Source organism: Poecilia latipinna, unplaced genomic scaffold, assembly GCF_001443285.1.
Source record: "Poecilia latipinna isolate Pla-1442-1.1 unplaced genomic scaffold, P_latipinna-1.0 Scaffold108, whole genome shotgun sequence".
Taxonomy (NCBI): Eukaryota; Metazoa; Chordata; class Actinopteri; order Cyprinodontiformes; family Poeciliidae; genus Poecilia; species Poecilia latipinna.
Genome location: NW_015112724.1, coordinates 407,644 through 430,926, shown reverse-complemented (window position 1 = coordinate 430,926; position 23,283 = coordinate 407,644). Strand labels below are relative to the sequence as shown.

The following is a 23,283-nucleotide window of genomic DNA, read 5'->3' as shown; positions in this document are numbered from 1 at the left end:
GGCCCCGGGCCGCACATTGAACACCCCTGGAGTAGAAGGGCGACTAATAATGAGAGACAAAAGAGGCAGAAACAAAAACGTTAAATTAAATAAAGTGAAGACATACAGGAAAATGTTAAAAAAGGAGATATTAATTTGTTTCTAATAAGAAATCCCACAACACCCAAACGCATCATGTGACCTCACAGAGACTCGGAGCAAAACAAACCAACATCTTACTTCTGTTCAAAATTTATTTGGCTGAAACGTTTCATGTCTGGACAGTTTAGACTTTTGCTCTTCCTTCTTTCTTTTTTTTTTTTTTTCACTTTTGGACAATTATGATGCATAACCATAGCAACAAGGTCCTGTTTCTACAAGCAGCTGATTAGCATCTCAAAAATTCAAATAACACCTGAACTTTGACCTCAAATCTAAGAAGAGTTAAAAAAGGAGGCAGAGAGAGAAGCATCACGTCGTCGGCATATCCCTTACTCCAGCATCGCTCTGCTTGACTTTATTTAAAACGGAGCAGCAAAGCAAATGAGGTGGATTAGCATTGCTAGCAATAAACAATCCATGTCATTCAGGGTATTTTACTGTGGAAAATCGTCTCTGCTTCCTGTTTATTCGGCTGTTAGCATGTCATGGAACAGTCTTCAGTCAGAGGCTTCTTCAGGTATGTTGGAAGACTGACTGCTAGTGGAGCTTCTTCCTGACCACAGCATCACCATCTGCAACATTTAACTTCTCTTTTGGATATATAAAGTATCTTTGGATTATTTCCTGCTTTGATTTTGCATTTTAAAGCATTAAAATGTTTTTTTTTTTTTTATCATGCTGATGTTCTGAATTGTTTCATTAGAGAGCTGGGGGTTAGCGCAAGCTAAAATAAATCTGTGTTGGGTTGTGATGTAGATACAATACAGGTACAGAGTTTTGGTTCATGATTTTCACTTTCAAAAATGTTTTTTCCTTTCATAATTTTGTCTTTTTGTTCTCATTTCTCACATTCCTCCTTATTGACCATTAGCTTTGGGCGGTCCAAACGGTCCAACCATCTTCATGGCAGCATAGTTCTAGTAAAAACAGACAAAAAAGATGAAAAGAAGTTAAGAACATTTTATTTTCTACGTCTGTTTGACGCTGGTTTAGCTTGTTCTCTGCTCCTGCCAAAGGAAACAGACGGAAACTCACCGGGAAGGAGTAGAGGAAGACACCGAGGAAGAGGAAGATGAGGAAGAGGATGATGAAAAGGATGATTAACCATTTGAATCGCCGCCACACGATGAACCTGAGGGTCTTATAAGGGGAGGAGAACCACAGGAAGGACGTCTCAGGGCGCCTGTTAGGAGGACGAAGAGGAAGAGGAGCATCAGCCGCAAGGTACGACTGACCGCATCTGCTGCTAGCCTAAAAGCTAACTGTCAGTAATGTGACCGATATCTGCTGCTAGCCTAAATGCTAACAGTCAGTAATGTGACCAATATCTGCTGCTAGCCTAAATGCTAACTGTCAGTAATGTGACCAATATCTACTGCTAGCCTAAATGCAAACTGTCAGTAATGTGACCGATACCTGCTGCTAGCCTAAATGCTAACAGTCAGCAATGTCACCGTTAACTGCTGCTAGCCTAAATGTTAACTGTCAGTAATGTGACCGATATCTGCTGCTAGCCTAAATGTTAACTGTCAGTAATGTGACCAATATCTGCTGCTAGCCTAAATGCTAACTGTCAGTAATGTGACCAATATCTACTGCTAGCCTAAATGCTAACTGTCAGTAATGTGACCAATAACTGCTGTTAGCCAAATGCTAACTGTCAGTAATGTGACCGATATCTGCTGCTAGCCTAATTGCTAACTGTCAATAATGTGATCGTATCTGCTGCTAGTCTAAATAAAAACTGTCAGTAATTTAACTGTCAGCTGCCTTAAGCCTAAATGCTAACTACTGTTAATGTGATGCAGAGGAGCTAAGGTGAGGAAGGGATATTTTCATTTCCTCTGCAGGTTTCTCTGAGGGACTCACTGAGGCTCCTCCAGGTGTGGGTTCATGTTGGGCTCGTCCCTGCCGAGCCCGGCCGGTCTCTCCTCCTGTTCTTGCTCTGTCACTATCTCCAGAGACATCTCCACCTTCCCCTGAAACACCAACGTTCATTTTCAGACTCCTAAATGTGGCAGTATCTAACTATTAAAAGAGATATCCCTACAATTTTTATTTTATTATTAATGTTTTGGTTATTTATTTTTGTGGCACTAACTCACATTCACCAGTAAGAATTTAGAGTAATTTTGCTAGCCTAGATGCTAACCACCATTAGAATAAATGCTACCAACCATTAGCATCTTTGCAGAAGATGTTAGGTAGCAGCTGCTAAATGCTGTTACAAGCTATCACCTTAACGCAGTCAAACAGTTTTATGGTTGTATTCCCTTGATTTAGATACCTTCATCCATGATAAGTATAAAATTGGAGATTTATTTCTATTAGCAGCTAAGTTTATGATTGTCTACTGTTTGCTGAGTAACATGTTTTATTTTGTACTCAATACGTAACAGATTGTACAGCGGAATTAAAATCTGACTCTGCATTGTTTATTCGCAGAAGAAGCTCAGCGTAAACAAAAGCTGAACAGTCAGTCGTTACGAAAAGAAGCTAGCTTCTGAAGCTACGACACTGTTACACAGGAATCAGTGCGCAGGCCTGCTTGTTTTCTCACCGCGATGATCTTCTCCCCGTTGCTCTCGCAGGTGCAGGGCCACCACCCTTTGACCGTCTTCTGCTCAAACAGAGACACCAGTTTGTCCGCGGGCTGGTCCAGCGTCTGCAGGGTGCATTTCTCTGGAGACTTGGCAGGACGCAGCATGTGGTTCAGGTCCATCGCCACGTGGCCTGAACACATTTATAATTTTAAGATCAGATTATTCAACTGGACAGCAAAAAACATACCTTTTTTTTAAAAGGTTGACGTGTTAGCTCAACGTCTAACCACAGACAGATTAGCTTGGATACTTGGAATCAAGCTAACAACCAATCAGAGTCAACAGCTACTCAAAATCAAGCTAGCAGCTATTTACAATCAAGTTAAAGCTACTCAAAGTCAAAATAACTGCCAATCAGAGCTAAGCTAAATGCTAATTAGACTGGTGCTGCCTGGTAATCAACAACTAATAGCTACTCAGAGCCAAGCTAACCGCTACTTTTGATGTGTTTTCTTTGCACTGGGAAGTTAACATGTCAAAGTTGGTAGTTGTGAAAATAAAAACAGCCTTTGAAGCCAGAATTATGACTGGGAAGGTAAAAGATCAAACAACCCCAAGTTCACCATCCAATATGGCTGCCCGCAGATAAAATCCTGTACATCAGAGAAAGGTAGCTTGACTACTTGGAGTCAACCAATCAGAGTCGAGCTAAAATCTCCTAAAAGTCAAGCTATCATCTACTCAGAATCAATATAACTGATAACTAGAATCGAACTAACTGCTAATCGGAGCAGTCGAGCTACAAACCAATCAGGGAAAAAGATCAGCAGAAGCTAAAGTGGGACTGAACTGAACTGTAAATCCAGCAGATGAGGCCAGAGCGAAGGCCAACCAAGATCTGATCCCAGTTAGCAGGGATGGATTTTGTAGAACCCAGATTTTGGTTTTATTACATCCATTTCTTGGTCTGTATGATGATTAATTGGCCTGCGAGTGATTTACAGGTGATCCTGCGATGAAGGCTGGTTATTAAAAGGTTTAGTTTTTGTTGACATAAAGTACGGAGGTCTGCAGGAGCACCAGGCATCCACTGGAAGTGTTTTTCCAGAGCTAGCCGGAGTTCAGGAGCGTGTCTGCAGGAAAGCGGCTCGCGTCTGACCCTCACGCCGCGCAGGAAGATTAACCGTCGGCGGTCCGAGCCGACGAGCTGCAGACAGGCAGGCACGGAAAAAATGCTTTGAGGTGGCCACACACCCGCAGCCGAGCGAGACGGTGACAGACAAGAACAGCTCAGAATCTGGATTCTTCATCTTCCTCATCGTTTCGCCGCCGCAGAGGGACGAGCCGCGGCTCAGAACGCCTCTCCTGCTTTTTTTCTTCTTCTTCTTTCTGAGCGAACTGAGTTATTCCAAGAGACGGGGTTGAGGCAGAGTCAGGGGTGAAGGAAAGGCAAAATTTTGACAGCTTGACTTCGGCGGAGGAAAAAAAAATAAAACGAGCGTCTCCCTCCTGGCCAAAAGTGCCGACACAGTGGAAATGAAAGAGTGTTAATTCTAAAGATAAATGTTATCACAGTAGCTGTCCGTACATCGCACATATGGCTCCTGGGGTTGGTTTACACCCTAATCCGTCGCCAGAAAGGAGGGAAATCTGTCTGGATGTCAAACTCAAATTGACTTAAGTGTCTGTCTCCCCCAAAGGCTCTAATATGTGATCCTAATTCACTCAGAGGGAAAATAATATGGATGCAGTTAAGAGTTTCTGCAGCAGAAATAAAATGTCAGGAATGTAAGAAAACAAAGCTGGTATGATCTTTAAAACAAACTGGTTTCATTTAAATAAGTGTAAATAAACATTGGTGCAACTTCCACCACTTTTATTCATCCATGGTTTAAATGTTCTTGTTGGGGAAAAAATCTAAAACAGAAAAAGTTACGTCAGAGTAAATTTATGACGCGGAGAATATTTAGCTTTTCTGTTGGAGCCGTTCACTATTCCTGTAAAACATAAAGGCAATTTAAGCATTTAAGCAATTAAATAACATTTCATTGGATTTTAATTGAAAACATTGACAAAATAAGCAACATTTTCACTTCAAAAACCACTTTTTGCTACTAAATTACTGAATAAACAATCATATAAACTCAACAACAGAAACATTTCTTGTTTTTAATCTTTTATTTATGTTATTAAACCATCAAATTGGTGCAACTCAGTTTTCAAATATTTCAGGAACTCCTGTAACTTTTAGAAACGTGAACTGTGGATCCTGATGTTAGCATTTAGGACGTCTGGTTAGCATTTAGGACGTCTGTGCTGCTGCTACATGTTAGCATTCAGATGCTAATTCTGCCTTGACCAGCTTAGCTAATATGCTAACTGCTTTTAGTGTTTTCCAGCGTCCAATCAGATCAGTTTTATGAAGCAAAATTAACTCCCAGTTGGCCAAGAGAAGCAGCTTCGCCGCCTATCGATGTTGGTTGTGCGTCAGATTTATCTGCGTACCAGAAACACGGGAATAGAAAGGTTCCGCTTGGAACTTTTGTATGTAAAAATAATTTTAAACAATTAAAAGTGATACATTTTATGTAAGTAATCAATCAAAATCACTGCATTAAAGTTCAATATGATGCAACACATCTATAAGAACTATGTCTGCACAAGGCAAGGAAACATAAAATTATGTTTACTTTTGAATTACTTGATGATTTAATCACAGTTAAAGCTGCAGTAACTTCTATAAAGAATATATATTTTTACATCTTCGTTAAAACTGTCAACATGTTTGTTATGAGACAGATAATCTCTGAAAATATTGATCTCCTCCACCTCTTTATGGTTACATCTGAAGAAATGTAACCAATCAGAGCCAAAGGCGGGGCTTAGCGCTGTCAATCAACCTCATGTACTTGATGTTAAATGTTCTAATGGCAGAGAAACAACTTACAAATAAAGGAAAACCGTTTACCCACCGTTAAACCGTTAGCATTGGTGGCTATGCTAACTACCCTAGCGTTCGCATCAGGCTACGCTAGGGTGATTGGCAGCGCTGGGACTCGTCTTTTGGCTCTGATTGGTTGTTTCTAGTTAGCCCACAATCTGTTTTTACAGATTATCTGTTTCGTAACAAACTGTCATGACATGATGACAGCTTCAACAAGAATATTTTTATAAAAGTTACATTTTGCAGTTTAAAGCTAATTTTCCTAACTTTTCCTCTTCATTTATCATCTTAACTGTTGCATCTTTCTTCTTGAGCTTCTACATTTTGGTCACAGAGGTTTTACAACCAGCTCAGTGTAGGATTTTTCTACATTTTCGTACTTTAGGTGGTACGATCTCACTACGCTCATCTTTCATAGAGCATGAATGATTAGGTTGTTTTTGTTTTTACCAAGGTAGTCGTCAAAGGAGAACTTGTCATTGTCCCAGATCTGAATGGTGAGTTTAGGAGCCAGCTTGGTTTCAGTTTTATCGATGTTCCAGAAATGTTCCTGCACAGAAAACAAGAAAGATTCATAATTAGGGACATCATCTCTTTATATTGCATGCATAACACGCAGATAAAGCATCATTTCAACCTTTCAGGTAAACAATTTGGGTTTATGTCTCATTGTGTACCATCTCTTTAAGGCAGTAAATACTGCACACAATGAAAAACTCTGAAGCTGTAAGGAAAATCCAACACATGATTGATTAGCTGCTCTCAGGTCAGAGAAAGAAGAAAAGTTTGTGTTTGGGCACCATGTTTGTTTTCTTTTGGTTGCTCTCTTCAGGTTGGAGCAGCGCTGCAGCAACATCACTGTTTCTGCCTGTGAGGGCAGAGTCACATCCAGGATCCTGACCCTAAACTGCCAGACAGGATCTGATCCAGTCTCATCCTGGTGCTAATCGGCTTCACCCTGTTGCAAGGTTCCTCTCCTTCCACCTGCGACACTCTGCCGGCTGTCGAGTTGATGGAAATATTGGTTTTCACACATGGCTTTAAATGGATCTGCAGTGATTTGTAGCGACTGTTAGCTCGTCGTTACTCCTAAAATTATTCGGCGTTTTCTACAAACCGAAGAGCAGCACTTAGCAACCTACCAGTGTGACGCAGTAATTTGAGAACATTCACTACTTTGCCGCAAATATTTTAAAAACAGCTGTAAATTATGTTTTGATCCCATTTTATTGAAGTTTTAAACAATCATTAGTTTATGTTGTTGCTTCAGCGTAAAGGAAAACCTAATCCAACTGTGCTCTTAGTTCTAACATTTTTTCTGCTGAATTTGGACCAACTATCATAATTACACAACATAATTATCAGATTTGCACAATGTTTCCTCACAAGCTACAATTTTTTCAACATATACAGAAGATTTCTGCACTTATACCATCATATTCAGGGTTATATTGCAAGAAACCTCATCACATATCCAACAGCGAGCAACATTCAAGCTAACAGCTAATCAGAGTCAAGTTAACAGCTAATCAGAGTCAAGCTAACAGCTAATCAGAGTCAAGCTAACAGCTAATCAGAGTCAAGCTAACAGCTAATCAGAGTCAAGTTAACAGCTAATCAGAGTCAAGCTAACAGCTAATCAGAGTCAAGCTAGCAACTACTTAGTGATGCTAAAAGCTATTCAAAGTCAAGCTAACTATTAATCAGAGATTATATAGTTTCTTGGAGTAACGCTAACAGCTATTCAAAGTTAAGCTAACTGATAATTAGACTCCAGCTGTCTACTAATCAGGGGCATCTTAGCTTGACTGTCAATCAGAGTCAAGCTAATCGTAATAAGAGATATGATAGCAACTTTACTAGGAGTAAAGTTAACAGTTAATCAAAGTAAAGCTAACTGCTAACCCAAGTTCACCATCAAATATGGCTGCCAGCACATAGGATCATGGAAATGTAACTACTAAGCTCATTTTGGTTTTGAACACACAAAATGAACAAAAATATATGATCAGCTTGTGTTTTTTAAACTAGCTAGCTCCAAAACAATTAGCAAATCAAAGGATTTTCCAACTCATGTGTGAGATCAGTTCAAAAACAGTATCAGCGTCAAGCCAACAGACAAAATCAAGCTAACTGCTAGCCGGAGTTAAGCTAATACGAATGAAAAGGTAAATTTTCAACATGTTTAATCAAAACATAGTGTGTTATTTCCTCTCCATTCTTACACTGCTTGTTGTGGGCGTTAGCATGGTGCTAAAAACAGACAATTTAATAGCTTTGTGAGTTCGACACTCCACACATTGACGTTGTGATGGGAACTGTTATTCAATATATTGTGCAGCTAAATGTAATATTAAAATATTTACTTAAAGCCACTTTTGCTGCTAATCTCACTTGCTATTTTATCTTGGTGTCGATCAGCTGAATCTGTAAAGTTGCTCTCATACACACTTCCTCCTGTCAACCCAGGAAAACAAATGTTGCCTTTATTGCTTGTAGCCTCGTTCCAGGAAAAGACAGAGAGATATATTAGATTGTTTCTGTTTTTTTTAAACAATAAAATGTGTCAGTCCACCCAATTTGTTCTGCTGCGTTCCCCAACACCCAGAGCCAACTCCAACACTTGATGATAACAGAGACAAACAGTAGAGTAAACATAACACCCTCTGCGTGTGTGAAGTTAATAATGTCTAGATCCCTGGCAAAGCGTGCTCAGCGTCTGGCTTGGTTTGAGTACAAACTCTGTCCAAGTACATTAAGTTATTACTCCACCGCTGTCATGAGCAGCAGCTGAGGTGAGCTTGACTAACTGTTCTCTACAATACTGAACAGCATAAATCACGTTCTTGGTGTTGCCAGAGTCCTAAGTACAGGAACTTCTTCTCCAGCATTTCCTCAATCCATCTTTTTTTTCCTTCTCTGAGATCCCATTGGTCGTTGCAGAAGATTTGTAGAGGAAGTGGCAGTTTGAGTAAAAGATTGATGTAAAAACTACAAATTATTACCCGATACTCACAGAAATATAATAGTTTAAATGGACCTCTGTGCAAAACTCTCTCTTGACTTCACAGGTATTTCTGGAAATAAGTTAATGTTTTGTGGTGTTTGTAAAATGTTTAAAGAACCTCCTGAATGTTGAGTCACAACTGACAGGAACTGCGGCATTACCCTAGCAACTTCTCTGGAACTCCGTCCGTTACCTAGCAACCTCTCCGGAACTCCGCCCGTCGCCTAGCAACCGAAACAGAACTCCTCAAAATTACGCTACTGATCCCAAAGGGAAATTAAATAGTTTTACCGTTGTACAATGGCTGCTGGAAAAGACTTACCATCCAGAAACCAATTATTCCTCCTTATCTTTATCTCCTTATCAGCTTGTCTTTCTTTGGAATAAACTCGTTTGCACAATTGCTTTAAAGTCCTACTACTGAAAATAATAATATACCAAAGTATCCATCCAGAAACCACTTGCTGCATTATGGTGGTTGTGCAGGAAGCTCCACTTCTGCATTTCAATGATGTACTGTTGTATAATTGCGCATCTGTTTGCAGCCATTTTCCTGTGCTAGTGTGAAAGCTGATCTGGGATGTGAGGCCAGCAGCAGATTGTTTTTATTTAAATAATACTGAACATCTTTTCATTTGGCAGATTGCAGGTAAAAACTGATTCAGTTTGATTAATAAAACAGTATTAAGCACAGAAACATTATTTTGAAGGTTTTATTTATGTTTCCTGTTAGACTCTAGAGGGCCACAGAAAAAGCTATGGCGAGCGAGATTTGGCCCCCGATCCTTGAGTTTGTCACAGACGTGTCCTGACTTGTTCAGGGAACAATAATCCGTCACCCTTCATGTTTTTAGGAAATGTTTGGGTAAAATTGTAGATTCTTTGAATAGAAAATGTGAAACTTTGAGGTAAGTTATCTTCAAATATGATAACAGGTTTCTCCAGATTTCTTTAGATCCAGTTGTAAAACCGACGCTCTGAGGTTTCTGTCTCCATGGTCTCCATTCCTGGCTGCCTCTCTCCGCCCAGCAGGGTCTCATTTAAAACTCCCCGTTGTCTTTTCAGCTGCTCCCTGATTGAAGACGCTGGTGAGAGCGAGCGAACGCCGCTGTAAAACACATCGGCAGAGAGCGGCTAAGGAGGCTCGGCGTCCGGCCAAGCACAGCAAATGACAGCCGGCTGGTTGCTCCAACTTTCGGAGCGCTGCTGTTGTTTCAGCTCCTCGCTGCATGTTTTCGTTGAGTCTCTGGGCTTTCAGCGGCATCCACTCCTCCTCGTGGAAATGTCACATCATTATTTCTGTTAATTGCAGGCAGCAGTGGATTAGTTAGCGGGAAGGGAGGACCTGGCCTCAGTCTGACTCAGCGCTCTGATCCATAACTCCTGATATTATGAAACGTCCACCTGTAATTTACCGCCACGTTCTGCGGCCGTCGTATTATCACAGTTGCAGATGTGATGGTTGGACGGCTGTTGGTCCAGTGGCTGTTAATTACGGCGTGAGACATGAAAACGGGGAGAGAGAGAGAAAACGGCAAAAACAAGCAGCAAATATTCTGTCGTTTTGACTGCGCCTCGCTGCAACACCAAGAGTTTCTTCAAATTCGATGCAAAAGCTTTGAAACTGTGTAGTTTGATAGATATTATCAAACTACGCAGAATAAGTTGATTTCATGACTGTAAAATAGTGCTGGGTGAAATGGAGTTAAAAATCTATCAAATATTTAGTGGTACTATTGTGGTAACAGTAAACGTGACAATAAGAACATCTTTTTGTTTATGTCTTTTCTAGGTAACTATATGTCTGTGATTGCATAAAACTTCAATTATAGCTTCACAAACACAAACAATGCTCTTAAAAAGCATAAATATGCTCCTCTAGGACTCTAGTCATATAAAAAAGTGTTATTTTTACCATTAAACTACACAAAATAACTACATTTAATCATATTTTCAAATTAATTTATACACTCATTGAATAAACGGTGGAGAAAATAGTAAAATGACCAACAATAATGACAATTCTGGGGTTCTTTAAACAAAAAGAAATTTATCATGATAAATGGTAACAGGATAAATGCCCACAGGAAGAGCAGCCATATTGAATCACACCTTACAAGTCGTCACAATTCAAATTGATTTTTCCCACTGGGAAGTTGGAATTTCCCATTTTCCGACTACAACTGGAACGTAACATGAAATGTGGTGGAAGTGTTTTCCAAGACAGACATGAAAGAGTGTGTCTTAAATCAAGTCGCCATGTTGAAATAGAATATATACTTTATTGATCCCCTAGAGAAATAGATTAATTAGTCAATATTGTTGAATATAAGCTTAATGTAAAATAATCAGTCAGAAAATGTTAAAAAAGTAAAAAGACGGGAGGATATCATCTGACTTCTTCACTGGAATGCTGCTATCTCTTTAAATTTCGACAACTTTGTTTAATTTTGTAATATTTTGTCGCCATTAAAGTCTTCAATAACAAAGAAAAAAGTTGCCAGATTCATCACTAGTTATTTTTTTGTTTTAAGGTGTTAAGTATAGCTACAAAGTGGTAAAGTTAAGCTAAAGTGCTTCATTTGCTCCGCCCACTTTTGGACACGCCCCCCAGTGTCTCTTGGCTCCGCCCACTTAGGAATTTTTCACTTTTATAGCGGTTTTACATTACGACCCAAAACACAATGAATCAATTAATCACATGATAAATTAAAAATGTCAAAGAGTTTCTCCCCTTTAATACTGTTGAAAAGCCGCAATTTTGAGAAACATTTAACACCCAGTACGAAGTAGTTAGTTTGCACTACCTGCCTCTTTTGCCTGTTTTCCCTGTCTAAGTTGCCTATTTACCATTCTTTGAAAATCAGTTTTGGATACAGAGACTTCATAATCCATTTTAATTATTGTTCTGTTTATTATGTATATTAAAATATTTTTCCAGTTCCAGTGTTAAATGTTCTTTAGAAAATTAAAGTTTTTTTGTCTTTGAGTGGATATATTTGTACTAAAAAGCAATTATTATTATTATTATTATTATTATTATTATTATTAGTTTAATCTGGAGTCAAAACAATATTATTGTTTATCACAATAACTTCTGGGTCAATTTATCATACAGGTAAGAGGAAAGCAACAATATTTCCTAAACAGAAAGACATAGTAACGCACTGCGAGTTGGATAAATAACTTCAATCTGATTGGAAACGTGTTTGATTATTGGAAAAATGGGTCGTTTTAAATTAATATCCCTACTTTTATGACAGGTTTACCTTCCTATCGACGACACAGAGCTGCTCTGCTGGCAGGTAGTGGAAGGGAAACAGGAACCTGTAGTTGAAGTTTCCCTCGCCGCCCAGCGAGCGGTAATGGACGTCCGTCTTCTGCTTGTTGTGTTCATGTCCGTCGAGCCAGCTGAGAAACGCAGACGGTTTCCTGGTTAACTCAACAAACGTCTCTAACTGAATAAGAAAAGGAAGAACTGAACCAAACCGTCGTACCCTTTGACGTAGATGTCGCTCATCCTCTCGCCGCTGACGCTGACATCGTCCAGGATGACATCGCTGGTGTTCCAGATGATGCAACGCAGGAAGAACCTGCAGGAAAACTAAGCAGCTCAGGAACTGATCGAGTTACATCAATGTCCTTTATTATAAAAATGTTGCTAATTTTCTAAAAAAACAAAAAAATCATCAAAGTTCAAGAAGAAAGGTGTCGTTGTCCGCTTAGCCCTCAAATTTCAACTGAATAAATTGATTAAAATGGTTTTAATTAAAATGAAATATTAGAATTACTACAGTTACAATAATTCTAATTCCTGAACTCATGCAGAAATAGAAAAACACAAAATAAATCTAGTGGTAGTTTTGTTTTTATTGCTCTCAATCCAGCAACATTAGTGGAGTTAGTTGCTAAATTATTTTACCTTCAGTTGTTATAAAAATGCTTTATATATTTAATAAGAAATTCGACTTTGCAAATTGTGGCTCTGTCTCTTTAAGAAGCTCCTAGCCTAACAGACGCTCCCTATCACAACAATGCTTCTCCATGATGCCATTTACAACCATTTGCAGGACATCAGCAGATGTGTCGTTCCACCAGGTGTTTGCTAACTGCTGCTGCTAGTCTAGAGGAGCCACACATTAGTTCTCTGGCATCTCATTAAAATAAAACAGCAAAAAAAAAAAAAAAAAAAAACAGACTTGAAAGCTTTGGTGGTTTTGAAAACCAAACGTTTTAAAATATTGGATTAGTGAACAAAGATTAAAATAAATAAGAGGTCACTAATGCCTGTTGATGCATTTTCAACACATACCACTTTGCCTTCATTTAGTGGTTTCAAATTAGCCCCAATTTACCAAATCTTAAAATAAACATCATAATTTATATAAATTTTACAGAAACTGTTAATTTCTGCTTAATTTAGAATCTTTTAGAAGCAAAAATATTTTTTTATATTATTGTGATCAAATTCAGATGGACAGGGATGAACTGACTCCACTGTAACGTCATGAATTAAGGGTTTATTGTTATTAACGGTGATACCGAGGGTTTCTTTCTAAATAATTCTACAACATTCAATGTAGAAAAGTGGTCAAAATGCCAAGTTTATCCTTTTTTTTTTTAAAGAAACTTTTTTTTTTTTTACTCTTGGGCCAGTAAAAGAAACTTGGTTAGAGCCACCAAATGTCACGACTTTTTGAAAAAAGAAAACATATAATTTTATGTAAATATCTACTACAGGCAATTTGTTGTTTTTAAAGAAGCACCATTTTCTTGTATTTTAGGACTTATAATAATAAAAATAAATATAACATTTAGCACAAAACGATGGAAAATTATGTAAAAAAAAAACTAAACTAAAAAAAGAACTTAAATTTCAAGTTAATAACAAAAACACATCCTCACCCCCCTCCCCCACAAAAAAAACAAACAAAAAAAAAACAGATTTTGTTTTTATATCCAAGTTTAAAAACATAAACTGGTTCTTTTTAAATTTTTTGCTAAAGTTACTAGAGCCACTTGAGGCTCCGGAGACTATTTATCTGGAATAGAAACAAAATTAAAAAGAAATCTTGGTTAAAAGGGCAGCAAAGCTAAAAAAATATTTTTTACAACATTCACAACACCAGTTTTAGCTGCACAGGGATCAGTTTCCTTCCAAATAATAGGAAAATTACTCTGCGCGACGCTAAATGATGAAATTCCCTCGTCTGCCACAAAGACTTCAGTATAAAACGAACAAGATTTTCACCAAAACCCAAAGTTGTCCTTATGACAAGTAATGAATGGTCACATTTTAATACCAGAAGCACAAAGACCACGCTGTTGTTCTGTGGTGGGAATGCTTTGTGGTGCCCTGTTGGGAAAAATGTGTCATTATGTTTTAGACTTTTCCTATAACAGAAGCTGCTTTGGACAAACTTTAAGCAAATTTTACGTCTGAGTCAGATGAAAAACTCCATTTTAGTAGCAGCAGTGAGAATATCAGGTCTTTATTAAGCCCTTAAAGGGCCAGTTGTTGACCGTCACCCAGTGCATGAAACACACACAAAAACACAACAATGAGTATGAATATAAACATAAAATATGAAGTTCAAACCAAGTCTACAGCTAAATCTTAAAGTTTAAAATATTTAGAAAAATGTTTCGATTTAGAAGAAACCGCCAACCTGAAGGCAACTGAATAAAAAATAAAATGTGTCTTAATGTTACTAAAGGCACAAAAAAACAAAACAAAAAATCACAGCATTGGTATGAAAAAATAATATTTCTGTGACTCACTCCAGAAAGTGAGAATCTTCTAATATGTAGATTATTTTTGCTAGTTTTGTGTCTCTATCACTTTAAAGATATTGATAAATGTTTCTAGAGGTCATCAAAGGTCAACCAGCCACATGCACAAGATGAAGAGACTGGGTCAGTAAACTCTGCAGCAGGTTGGTCTCTGGTGTAAAAAAAGTAAACAAAAATAGCACAGCTGATTAGCAGCATATTTCATTTGACTTCATAAATAAACAATAAATCAATTAATCGCATGATGAATCAAAATAAATTTGATTATTTCTATTTGCCTGATTTGTAGTTTTTCCTCATTTTTCTACCAAAACCTAGATGTTTAAAGTTTTCATTCTGATGTTTTGGTGTCAACTAGCCTCTTATTTTGAAGGATAATTTTGTTTACAGAGATTTTATATAATTCATTTAATTTACTCTTTCTGTTGTTTTGTTTGTTTATTTTGAATATTTTAAAATATCCTCCAGTTTCAGTGTTAAATGTTCAACATATTTAAAGTTTATAAACATTTGCGAATGTGTCTTTTAATGTGACTACCATTATATTACTTAAAAATTATGTCAAAACAACAAAATCATCGTTTATCACAATAATTTCGGGGACAATTTATTGTCCAGCCATTTGTTATCCTGACAGGTTGACCTTTGATGACCTCTGGAAAGGCTTATTAAAATCTTTAAAACCACAAATTAAATTTTTGCTGCACAAGCCAGCTTTTAATTTGAAAATCCTGGTTGGATTTTGCTGTTCTCCCTCTTTCTGGTGCACTCACCACACTTTTTCCTTCCACTTAACTTTCTATGACTTCTTTAGCGTTTTGTGAAGCCACCCAGAGCTTTTTGTTTTGGGTTCTTACTTCTTGGCCTTGCGTGGCGTAACGTTGAACGGGGGTCCGGGCGGTCCAAGGGACTTGGGGAAGACGTCCACCCACATCATCAGTCGCCCCTGACGGACACAACCAGCAGCCAATCAGGAGGCAGAAATCACAGCTGGAGCTACAGGATGAGAGCGTGCCTGCTACCTGCTCTATGTCGGGCTGCAGCGGGCTGTAGAGCGGTCGGACCTCCACGTGCTCAGGTACCAGGCCCATTTTCCTCAGGATGTGGAGGGACAGCCGCTCCTTGACCGGACCGAGGTATCGCTTGGACGTGTCTCTGTCATCTGAAACACGCCAGAGTTTGGTTTTAGAAAGGTCAACAGGAGGAACTGGGGCAGGACCAATTCATTATTCACACTGCGCGGTCTCTGTGTCGCAACCAAACCAGGAATTTTCCAGGAGAAGTGAAATTATGAACGTCTGAGGTCAACGTCGAGAGTTTATGACCGATAACGTTGAGTCATCTGAGAGAGGAGAGGACGGAAAGACTGAGGAGGACAGGAAGGGGCGGCGAGGAAACAGAGAACCGGAGATAGAGGAGAGAGGAGAAAAGGAAATAAAACCCACATTTTGAACGTTTTTATGCTTCTGTTTGGGTTTATTGGTTGGTTTTGATCAGATCTACCTGACCTAAGCTTCATACTGTCAATATCGGAGCAAAACGTAGAGAAACTGCTTTACAAACATAGAAAGTACCAACTACTTAACAAGAATCAAACATGCAGAACCAACACTTAGCGTTATGTTGTACAAATCTGGAACTGAACCCAGGACAACAAGAATCCAGAGAAACCTACTAGTTTATAAACTATGGACCACTTGTTCTTATTAAACATGGGGAACCAGTGTTTAGTTTTCTACTTTTACCTTTTTGTTTTTCTGTTGGTTTTGTTGTTTAGTTTGTATTTTCTTTTAATTTATTTGAACTGCCTTGTTGCTGAAAATGTGCTATTTAAATAAAATTAAAATAAAATGATTTAACTTCAGACAGTGAGAAAGAAAATGTGTTTGTGTCATTTTGTTTTAGTCCTCCATATTTAATTTAAGATTCTGATTTGATAAACTGGATTAAGGTGAGAAAACTGGGAAAGTCAAAGAGACTCTGGAGTTTTTTCTATATTACTACAGAATCAGACAGGAAGAGTTTTCCATGTGAAGTTTTGGAAAGTTCTGGAAGAAAACCCAAACCACACATTGGATGTTCAATGTGTCAAAAAATAATAAATTAATTAAGACCATTTTATTTAGATATTCCAGTGTTAAATGTTCATTATAATTTCAAGTTTATTAATTTATGAGAACGTGTTACTGCATTATTTTGCCATTACCATTATAATCCATGGAAATGACAATATTATATAGTTTATCGCAATAATTTCTGGGAAAAATCTGTTATCATGACAGGAAACATTACAGAACAAACCAGCCCGGGATTACTGAATGGATATAACATTTAATGTGTGTACAATGGAAATGAACAGCATTTAAGACCAAACAATTTAGTTTAAGACGATAAATTTGGGTCGACTACGTGAAACTCATGAGATACAATTTTATTTTTAGTGACCAAGGTTGATAATCATCTCTGTTATAATGGATTCATCCATCATTGTTGAATTTTAGTTTGTGTATTTCCTTTATTATAATGATCTTTTACTCATTTCTTTGCATTTCTTACTATTTATTTATTATTTAGCATTATTCCATTTTTCATTCCAGTCATTTTAACTTTTCTCTGAGTTTTTAACAGTTGTATTATTTATAATAATGCTCAGGTCTACTGTTAATCTCTTACTGAAATTGGAAAAATCACTTCCTTGGGAATCAATAAAGATAAAATAAACTCCAAATGAACTTCGAAAAGCTCCGACAAATTGGTACCAACAACTAATCAGCTAAAGATCCTGGTTTTACTTTCAGAGCTGATGCTGAAATGTGAGCCTGAGGGTCATAAATTTACCTTTTGGTTCACATTTAAAGTGTAAAGTTTGTAGCCATGATGGAGGAGAAAAGAAGGAAAGAATATTTCAAACAGACTTAATTCTGGATGTGAGGTGAAAAAAAGAACTTCAGCTGGATGGAGGAACAAAAACTAATAAGTCGGAAAAAAAGGGGAGACGTCCAGTTAGCGCATCCGCTCGGCGGGCAGTGAGCTGACGCACGGTAACCGCGACAACCGTGGAAAGAGAACGTGGCATCGCTCCTCGCTGACCGTCAGGCGACCGCGATGTGGATGTTGGCAAACACACACACACACGACTGCGCCATAAATCACCAAACCGACAGCCGTGACCTCGAGTCGCGGCGCGGCGGCGGCAGCCCTGGAGCACGTGTGGCCTCGGTTCAGGGGCCAAAATGGATCCCGAACATTTATCTCCTGGCTCTGCTCCTCAGGTGGTCCAGCGGTTTCCTCCTCAGCTCCTCACAGAAGTAAGGGGAAGAGGAGGAAACCGAGCCGGAGAGAGAGGGAGCATCAGGGCTGAAATTAAGCTGCTTATTACAGATTTCTTGAGATTAATCTACGATAATAAAATAATAAAATAGCTGAAAATAATGGAAGAAAAGGTGAAATAAAAAGGTCAGGAAGAAGGGTCAACTTCATACTGGTTGATTTAAAGTGGAACTATTATGCAACATTCACATTTTTATACTTCCATTTTGATCTAACAACAGACCAAGTACTAAAAAAAAAAAAAACACAAAAAAAAAACCCAGCTGCCCTTTTTGGAAAAAACTTAAATGTTTTTTGCTGTTCTCATTATCTATCCAAAAAGTCTAAAGTTTGAAATATTTAGCAATTTTGGTCAAACATCTTTCTCTCAAACATTGATCAGGAGTGTCGATATGTATTTTTTGTTCGTCTCGAAGCCATAGTTCCTCTAAGCTTTGTGCTGCGCTTGACTGCTAAGATGGCGCAGATCGCTTCAGAGTTGAGGAAACTATGACTTGTTGGTTCTTATCCTGTCCTCCTTTACAGTTTGTTTCTGTTTGTGACCCGATATGCATCATAGTTTTTTGTTATGCGGTGTATCCCTGATGTTATGTTTAAAAATAATAAAGATAATGTGAATCTCTGACTTTGTCACGTTCCATGGGCACTGCACCGTTACCTAGCAACCCCAGCCAAGCCCAGCTCCGTTACCTAGCAACCCCAGCTCCGTTACCTAGCAACCTAAGCAGCGTTCCAGCACATTTGGTCAGCTGATTTTACCACAATATGGAATGAAAAAATTAGAAAAGAGCCCCAACTTAAAAATGTTAATATGTTGCATGTGATCAAATTTGCCAAATTAATTTATTTACATTTGTGTAACGTGACAACTTAATAAACTTGATATATTCACTTGGATAAACTTAATTTCATTACTTCTAACAAATTAATTCTTTTTTTTTTATACGTTTTCTTTTTTTAATGTAGGCAGTACAATGGCTGCTGGAAAACGTGCTTTGTTGTCAACTTACCATCCAGAAACCACTTGATGAATTCTTGTTGGTTGTGCAGAAGGCTCCACTTCTGCTTTTCAAAGTTGTACTTCTGTTTTCCTGTCATATTTTTGTGCTTTTTGTCTTTTGGAAACCACTGTAATAACTGTTTACCAGAGTCAAGGCATTGACAAGAGGTGCATAGTGGCTGGGTAAGGTCTTTAACCTGATGAAAATGCTGTAGTGAGGACCGAAACATAGCTGTACGAACAACTACAGAAACAACTACACACATTGGACGTCAATGGAAATTGTTTTTACATCTGTTTAAGGTCTGTCAGTCCTTATCTTTGGTTAGACCAGAAAATAAAACGTTGAAATTTGACTTTCCCCCCCAAAAGGTCCCAGCTAAATTCAGCCTAAATAAAAACCTCAAAACTTCAGGCTTGGTCGGCCCATTTAAACAACCGCAACCACATTTTGGACCACAGTTAAAGTTCAACATACGCCTTTTCACCTTTCAACCACATTTTCACATTTAGACGAAAGGCAACATAACCATTTCTACATCTGCAGGATGAAATGTCAACAAACATCAAGGAGGAGTGATAAAGTCATGAAAGAAGAAGCTGTTTTATTTTGAGCGGATGTTGCTCACCCAGGTCTGCGGCCGTGTATCTCTGCCCTCTGAACCGGACTGCTTCGTCTTCATACACGGGTTTCCTCAGGTTTCGTCGCTCACACAGCCTGCAGAGCAGCTGCCTGGGAGTCAGCTGATCCCTCCACTGGTTTACCCCTGATCTAATATTTAAAAACAGAAATCTGTAAGAAAGTGAAGTTCTGGAAGACGTAATCCCAGTTAGAGGTGGGTGTGTTTACTCACATGCAGTAGGACTGCGGCAGGCCACACGTGGCTCCATATTTGGACAGGAAGCGGTTCTCCAGGTCGATCAGAGTCTCTCCAATCTTCTCGTCTTTGGTGAGCATGTCGTGGTCATACAACATCACCCGCAGGTCCTTCTCCAGAGGGAGGGAGCAGGTGAGCTCGAACAACCTGCAGACAAAGCAGCTTCAACTGAACCGAATGTTTCCGTTTCCGAGTCCTGGAAACACAAACAGAAGCTAATGTTGTTGTTTACGTCCAGAAATTTCATGCATGAGCACAACGCCGGAGGGCAAAAAGACCATTCTGTTGCTTGCCATCCAAAGCTGGTAGAACAACGCTGTTAACTAAATGAAACCTGGAGATTTAGGTATTAAATCAGTGCAGAACAACTCAAAACCACTTATATTCTTCTTTTTTCTCACAATCTGTGTCAGTTACTCTATACACACCCATTGCCATAGCAACTGACTGAGAACATCTACATGTTCAGATTGTCAAAGTCAAGCTAGCTTAGCTGACCTACTTCCCTCTCCCTAGCTTTTTTTTATTAAAACTTTCACTGACTTGTAAAAGGTGATATAACTGGACCTTGGTATCCCTGTTGTAATATTGACAATTAATAGCAAAGCACTGCTTCTCTTTTTCATTTAAATGCACATTTAAGAATTAGCGTGCTATGCTAACAAATAAAACCAATGGCAGTCATCATCCCCAAGCATGTAGTAACAGAAGGAAAACCTCCATAAAAAAAGGATGCACACAGGCCAAAAATATTAAATATTCACATTTTGCTTTGTTTCTTTACTATATGATCATTAGCAAATTTCCTGGAGTTGGCATGTTAGATTAGAATAATCCGCAAATAAAAATGCACAATATGTATCTTTAAAAAAATGCAATCTTGGAACATGACTCAGCTTGGGCTTTGCTATTTCTGATAACTGCAAAGTATCTTAAAATTATAATATTGTGCAGAATGTTATCAATATGATTTTTATTCTTTATCTTATTTTTATAAACATTCTTAACACTTTTTGTTTGTTTTTGTGAACCTCCATCCCCCAATGTTGCTGTTACCCCTGAATGCACCCAGTGGAGGATATTTCTATTCTACCTTTTCTTAAACTGTAGGTCTGGACAGTGATATAGATATGAAATTGATTATTTTGGATGTTTTGTTTTAAAGAATGATCCCTTAGTTTTGTCACTTTGTGTGGTTTTTGCCTGTGATCAGCTCTCTCTCCAGATCTGATTGGTTTGTGTATACTGACCCCTACTGGCAGGAAAACAACACAGAGACAAAACAAAAGACGAGGAGATCAGCATGTAGTGGCTAATTAACAAGAACAAGATAAATCTGTCAGCTTATTGGAGGTGATGTAATAAATGCAGTCATTAGTGGCTCATTGTTAGCATGTTTGATGTGTTCATGGAAAAGATTGCCTTCGATCTGAGTCATGCTTTGGGCTGGAAAAAGCAAATCCACCCACCAGTGAACACGTTAAATGAGACAGAGTTCAGAGGTAGGTGAGATGTAAAGTTATACATTGCCTTCTGAAAATATTCACACCCCTATGACCATTTTGTCCTACTTCCATGTGTTTTATTGGGGGTTAATGGGAGAGACCAACAGGATGTGGTGCAGAACTGTAAAGTGCCTCCAGAAGGTTTTCTTCAATGACTGCTCTGTATTTGGATCTTTCCATCCAGTCAGAGCAGCTTCCACGTCCCCGCTGAAGTAAATCCTGACCATGACATGATGCTGCCACTGCCATGTTTTACCATAGTGATGGTGTGCTAAGACTAATGTGAGTACTCCACATATTGCTTTGAATGTCGGCAAAAAAAGCTAAAAGTTTGACCTCACCTGACCAGATCATCTTATTTCGTGTTACGCAAACATAGCATGGAGCAAACTGCTAACAGGAACTTTTGGACTTTAGCATTGACTTTCTTCTTTTTATTGTTACAAAAATGGTTGGTTTGAAGATTGCACAGCTATTTGTCCCACTGATGTTTGTCATATTTAATGATATCAGATTTTAGAGTCTTACAAGACTTTAAAGCTCCTCCAGGTTTTTATATCTAAGTTTCAGGCTCAAGTTTCTATGTTATGAGGGCTTTTTTTAGCCAATGTCTAAGGCGTGAATACAAAACACAGAATAACAATATACAGTGAATATTCCTACAGGGATCAGACTTGAAATACAGAAACAGTCAGTCAGTTGGACGAATTGATGGGTTTGTGGAGAGAAAGATGGATCGAGGGATGAATAACTGGCTGGTGGACAGATGGGTGGATGAGCAGACGGATGACCGGTTGTTGGATGGATGGTTGGTTGGTTGGAAGGTTTGGTGGAAGGATGGAAAGATGGATAATTGGTTGGATGGATCTACAGACGGATGACTGGTTAATGGATGGATAGATGGATGAACGTATGGATGTACAAATGGATGATTGGTTGGTTGTTGGATGGATGGATGGATGGATGGATGGATGGATGGATGGATGGATGGATGGAGTTTGACTAAATAATCTCACATTCTTCCATCAGCGTATTTCAGGAACGAATCGGGTTTTCCTTAGTGAACCTTTGGGTTCTTCTCCAAACCAGCAGGGCAAAGGAACATCACTCACCGTCCAAACACCGGGTCCAAGGTGCAGGGGATGTAGTTCTCATGGTCACTGATGGTCTTCCTCCCCAAGGTGACCTTGACATAAGGGTCACACTAAAAAGACAGGGACGTTTCATTTTAAATCTAACTATAAAATAATCTGTTTCCAGGTAGGTGTGTCAAAGACTCACCTTCCCATTGGCATCTTTGGGCTGCAGTCCTTGGGCCTGGATGACGTAGACCCGGACCACACAGTCCTCGATGCCGTTGGGAGGCAGCTTCCTGAACTGCCTGGGCGGAGCAGGAGCTGACGGGTCGTCTGGCACCGGGTAGATCTTAAACATACCCTGATAACAGAGGAGGCGTCACAAAATGGGTTTCACTTAATAAACACCTGGAACCAAATATCAGAGCTTGAAAGGTGGCCTCCATTTTGGCTTCTACCTTGAACTCTCCCACCACTGAAGGGTCTTCTCCTTCATCCTGAGTCTTTCCTCTGTACAGTTTGAATGTTTGGCAGAAATCAGACAGACCCTCAAATCCTTCAACTTTCTCCAACTCCTGGTCATACACCTGAAATTAAAGGGAAGGACGTGATTAAATAAGAAGACCAAAAATAAAGGAGAAATCTAAAACAAGAGATTAAAAACGTGGGAAATAAAGTGTAAAAACTTCAAAGCAATAGAATGAAATAAAGTGGAAAAAATGGACGAGTCAGAAGAAAGAAAGCATTTTTTCTTCCCTCAAAAAGCCCTAACCTATGAAGAAATTTTTATGTCTTTGTGTGTTTCAAGGATGACATTATAAAATATCCACAAGAAACTTACTGGTTGTGTCAATTATACAAGTAACATTTACAGTTTACAAGAAAAGCATCAACAGCCCATCACTTTTTCCCAAGAGGCACCAACAAGTACAAATGAGACAAAAAAAAATATAATAATATCGCAGCAAATACATGAATGATGCAAATTCAGAAACACAAACAAAAATAATTATACAACAGATCCTGCAGATACAGGAAAAAACATACAATCAACAAAAAAATCCAA

General features: G+C 38.6%; 1 protein-coding gene across 10 annotated transcripts in view; it reads right to left on the bottom strand.

Annotated features, from left to right (window-relative positions):
• Nucleotides 1-555: 555 nt before the first annotated feature.
• The window catches only part of dysf (dysferlin, limb girdle muscular dystrophy 2B (autosomal recessive)), an 88,246-nt gene continuing 65,518 nt past the window's right edge, over nucleotides 556-23,283 (bottom strand). For all 10 annotated transcript variants that reach the window (XM_015027889.1, XM_015027891.1, XM_015027895.1 and 7 more), the window contains 14 exons: nucleotides 22,676-22,804; nucleotides 22,423-22,578; nucleotides 22,254-22,345; nucleotides 19,613-19,783; nucleotides 19,388-19,530; nucleotides 15,451-15,590; nucleotides 15,286-15,374; nucleotides 12,133-12,228; nucleotides 11,905-12,046; nucleotides 6,079-6,178; nucleotides 2,702-2,874; nucleotides 2,011-2,120; nucleotides 1,177-1,324; nucleotides 556-1,058 (listed from right to left, as the gene is read on the bottom strand). In XM_015027889.1, the coding sequence (XP_014883375.1) occupies nucleotides 999-1,058; nucleotides 1,177-1,324; nucleotides 2,011-2,120; nucleotides 2,702-2,874; nucleotides 6,079-6,178; nucleotides 11,905-12,046; nucleotides 12,133-12,228; nucleotides 15,286-15,374; nucleotides 15,451-15,590; nucleotides 19,388-19,530; nucleotides 19,613-19,783; nucleotides 22,254-22,345; nucleotides 22,423-22,578; nucleotides 22,676-22,804 (1,749 nt within the window). In that variant the 3' untranslated portion in view covers nucleotides 556-998. The remainder of the gene's footprint in view (nucleotides 1,059-1,176; nucleotides 1,325-2,010; nucleotides 2,121-2,701; nucleotides 2,875-6,078; nucleotides 6,179-11,904; nucleotides 12,047-12,132; nucleotides 12,229-15,285; nucleotides 15,375-15,450; nucleotides 15,591-19,387; nucleotides 19,531-19,612; nucleotides 19,784-22,253; nucleotides 22,346-22,422; nucleotides 22,579-22,675; nucleotides 22,805-23,283) is intronic.